This window comes from Colossoma macropomum, unplaced genomic scaffold (assembly GCF_904425465.1).
Source record: "Colossoma macropomum unplaced genomic scaffold, Colossoma_macropomum, whole genome shotgun sequence".
Lineage (NCBI taxonomy): Eukaryota > Metazoa > Chordata > Actinopteri > Characiformes > Serrasalmidae > Colossoma > Colossoma macropomum.
The window spans coordinates 33,170,417-33,174,826 of NW_023494800.1; the positions used below are offsets into that span (position 1 = coordinate 33,170,417).

At 39.7% G+C, this 4,410-nt stretch overlaps 1 protein-coding gene across 1 annotated transcript; it reads right to left on the reverse strand.

Moving 5' to 3' along the window:
* Positions 1-3,411, reverse strand: rpl37 (ribosomal protein L37). The gene is made up of 4 exons (XM_036588791.1): positions 3,341-3,411; positions 1,847-1,982; positions 1,317-1,401; positions 1-100 (listed from the first exon to the last, which is right to left on the reverse strand). Exons 1-4 carry the CDS (start codon positions 3,341-3,343, stop codon positions 31-33), a joined length of 294 nt encoding a protein of 97 aa, XP_036444684.1. The 5' UTR covers positions 3,344-3,411; the 3' UTR covers positions 1-30.
* Positions 3,412-4,410: the final 999 nt, after the last annotated feature.

Below are 4,410 nucleotides of genomic sequence, written 5' to 3' on the forward strand. Positions count from 1 at the left end.
TGTTGTTGACATGTTTATTAGAAACATCGTTTATGAGGAGCTGGATGCAGCCACTGCCGCACGCCTGGGTTTGGGGACAGTTCCCTCACGGAATCCATTCCTGAAACAAAAACACTTCAGTTAATACTATAGCCAGAAAAGGTTAATCAAATCTACCTCAGCACAGAATTAAAAACATCAGTTCAGATGTTTAACTTTCATTAAATTTGTATTTTGATCAGTCTCAGTTATGGACTTTGCAAATATGGATTTTAGGTAGGTTATAAAAGTGTCCTGCAGCAAAACAGTTATGGTTATTTTTATTTGTATGGAAGCATTAGTTCAGGCAGCTACAGGTACAATGGCAATCAGAACCCCTCCATATGAGTGGTACTAATTGTTTCAAAATGCTAACAGATTTCACACACAAAAAAAAAAAAGGATTCAAAACATAAATTTCACAAGGAAGTGGATGAGCGGTTTTTTGTTTCGAAGCAGGAAAAAAATGTATATATTCTGGATTATAAAGTCTTTCAGCAAATGATCACCCGCACATTCGATAAGGTCAGCAACACGAGGTACAGTAACTTTGCTCTGCTGTCTAAATGTATCAGGGACTCAAACATCCTTCATTCAGTGAGACGTCTTTCGCTTTTGCACTGAGACTGGATTTTGGAAATTTGTCCACAACAGGGAAAGAATGAATCCCAACATGTGCAACAGCTATTAAACAGTTATTCCACTGATTATTCTAACAATTTAAACATTCAGAGTGGTTTGGTATGAAGTGCTCCGTGCTAGAGAAAATTGGTGGTGGTGGTGATAGTAACCGAACATATGAAGACTTAATTACTCTAAAAAGATACTGCACGGAAAAGATATTACATGAAATTTTTACCAATAAGCTGCTTTATGCCTGCACCATTGACTTACAATAGTTCTCAGAAGACCTGTAACTTTAAATACATTCATTGTGTTGAGGTACATGCAGAGCATTAAAACAAAAAAAATCTTTCCCATAGTCAACACTGCATATCGCTATCAGAAAAACTTGCATTCCAATTTGTCTTTGACAATTTGGAAACACCAGCTGTCCTTATTGTGTAAACGCTCATAGTGAATTCAGTAGAAATGCTTCAAAATGGTTTTACATTAAGAAACATTCTTAACTTGAGTTAAAGCTAAACACTAAAGATAACCCCTGGTTCCCATCACCATCACTAAGAAATAAGTTCAGAAGTTTTTCTATATTGCACCATTTCTGACCAAACCACTGAATAATTACATCTAAACTAAGTAGGAATTATTAGAGTGAAATTCCATTTTAGTCAACTCACCTGAATCTGCGGAACACAACCTTCATGTGTCTCATGCGGCCAGTTCCAGTGGTGCTGCGCCTCTTGGCCTTAGCGCTCCAGTTGTCTAACACCACAAGACAAATACATTTAAACATAGTCCATAAACAGCGACAGCCCTCAAACATGCACCCATTAAAAAAAAAACAAAAACAGATTCCCCAGGATCAATGGGATCCCACAGAGAATGGCATCCGAGAAGCATTCACCAGTACAAATCCAGCCTTGTTTTGAATCTCTGTTAAACACGCTGACAAGTCCTATGTCAATTTATACTACAGGACAGAAAAATCTCTCCACCCCAAGAATTATTTTTTCCAAGTCATCTATTAGCATCAATTAACACAAGATAGTTCTGTACATCACTGGTAAGCATCACATAACGCATATTGTCTCATACTAGTCTAATACAAGGGATACTCATAAAGGGTGTTACAATTACATGTCCATCGCCAACACCATCACACCCCAGTGTTAACACTAAAAACCAAAATGCCTGCTGTAACACTCACACTTTCTCTTGCGCTTGGCAGGGTAGCCGCACTTCCCGCAGGTGGACTTCTGCAGGTGGTACGCCTTGGAGCCGCAGCGGCGGCACAGCGTATGAGTCTTATTGCGGCGCTTCCCGAAAGACGACGTTCCTTTCGTCTGGAAAAAAAAAAGAGCAAAGCATCAAGTTAAATTCTTCTTATTGGTTAACGTTACAATCACTTTTTCCCCCCATTACAGGCAAAAGAAAGCATGAACACAGAAATAAATCCTAAAAAAAAATTCAATAACTCCCACCAAAACAATGGAAAAGAAACAATTCACAAAAATGAAAAATACTAAAAAGTATACCTACATAAACACACGCACAAAACAAATCAACCCTTTATGGTACCATTTACATTTGTGGACCCCACATACAGACAATCCTGTCTTGGAAGGAGTGTTGATACATTTAAAGTACTCCAAATTGAGATGGTGACCCTCTAACCCTATGGTCACCAACCCTCCTCCTAGAGAGCCACATTCCAGCAGGTTTCACCTCCAACCCACCTGCAACACACCTCATTCAGCCAATTAGGGACCCCTGACAATAACAAGGATCAGGTGGAGCTGATGAAGGCTGGGGGCGAAAGTCTGCAGAAGGTTAGATCTCCAAGAACGGGGTTGGTGACCACTGCTCTAACCCAATAACTATGGTCGGTTTCTCCAAAGCAGGTCACCTGCCAAACTTTATATACTCTTAAGACACTTTATATAATTTACAGTTTGTTCAGGACCAACCAAAGCCTCCTCTACTCTCTGGCACACTGGGCAGGTGGCCCCATCCACCAAACCAGGCTTTTACTACCTTAACATTTTATTTATTATAAAAACAAGCGTAACTGGCAGTTCTCTGTAAGATGAAGTGTTAGGTTAACGCAGATCATCGAGTCTGGACGGTGAGGGTATCAACATTAGCTCAAGCATGGCTACTCTTCTGAATAACTGTAGTGTCTAAACTGCCAGCAAACAACTCGGTATCTTGAGCCACGACAGCTGAAGCGATTCCGTACAGCACGATTTCATCCGCTGGCAATTAAAGTTTATCTAAAGCAAAGGAAAAGCAGTAAAAGCTCCCCGAACAGCAACGCTTAGCTAACCCGCTAACTAGCGTTAGCGCTTTAGCCACCACAGCCGGAGAACGACTAAACCAGCAGCACTGGCTAAAAATTTAGACCCAGTTTACTCCATTACGTCTTTTTCAGAGCTGGACAAACTACTGAAAACATCAGCCTGACACAGTCAGGTCCTTCTCCAGCACATCAGCAGGCCGTACTGGAGCGTCTCACCGCAGCGGCTATTCACTGTACTACAAACACAGATATCTCATTTATTATCTTCCAATTCTCCACAATATCGAGCGGAATCATCTTCAGAAGTCTTTAATGCGTGATCGCCTCAGTGAAATGGGGATATTAAAGTGCAGTAAAGAAGATGTTTGAGGATTTCTAGCAGCAGCGCTGATGGAGACTCACCATCTTTCTCCACTCGAGATCCGAAAGAGGCCGGAAAACCGTGCAGCGCTGAAATAAATCCTCCGGCCAGGCTGCAGTTGGCTTCCTGTTCGCGAGCTTTTTTGGGATTTTTCCGTTCCACCTTAAATGTGCAGTGGTTACATTCCGCTCCCGAGGCGTTATTATAAGAACTGCTGCACTGTTTAAGGTGGAACGGGAACATTTGAGGGAGAAGTTGGCGAATTGGAGAATAAGAAGCTGAATTCCGCTTCATAATTCGGACGCTTTCTGACAAAATAATCAATCGAAACTTCTAAAATCAAAGTGTTAAATTTCTCATTCTAAATAACCGGGTTGTATAAATAGTCTAGTAATCGGTTTAATTGTTTGTTTTTCCTGTATTCTGTTGTTTGTGTGGGTTTTTTGTGTGTGTGTGTGCTTTCTTCTGGAAAATCGATTATTAGATTAAAATCAGTTTAATAAAAATATAAATCTCTCTTTGAAACGTGAAATATATTTTTAAAAAGCTTAGCATCATTGGTGGTGTTACACTGAATCCTTTCCTCCTGTCGCATTTTCGGTGCGATTGAATAATGATTAAATTTGAGATTATGTGCTGAATCTCTGCGTGTACTTATAACCAGTAACAAGACTTCGCGGACACCAGATATGCAGCTGTTTTACGAGATAACGAGAAATTTTCATTTGTTTTCTTGAGATCTTGCGTTATTTATATCATTGGCATGATACAGTGAATGTTGTTTTTGAGATCTCCAGATATTTATGCCATTATCACAACATAACGAATGTAATCTGGATAAAACAATGTCTGCTATGTCATAATAATGATGTACATAACTCAAGATCTCAAGAAAACATTCAGCTTGCGGTAAGAATGACATAAATATCATGAGATCTCGAGAAGACAAATGAAAAAGCTTGTAATGACGGAAAAAAGTAGTAAAAAAGGGGTGCAAATGCATGGCCCTTTATCCGTACCAATTCTTAACAGTATCCTAAACACATTATTATCGTAATTTAGTGAATTCATAAGTGAATCGAATCATTGGTTAGTTGGTGTCTCTTGAGTA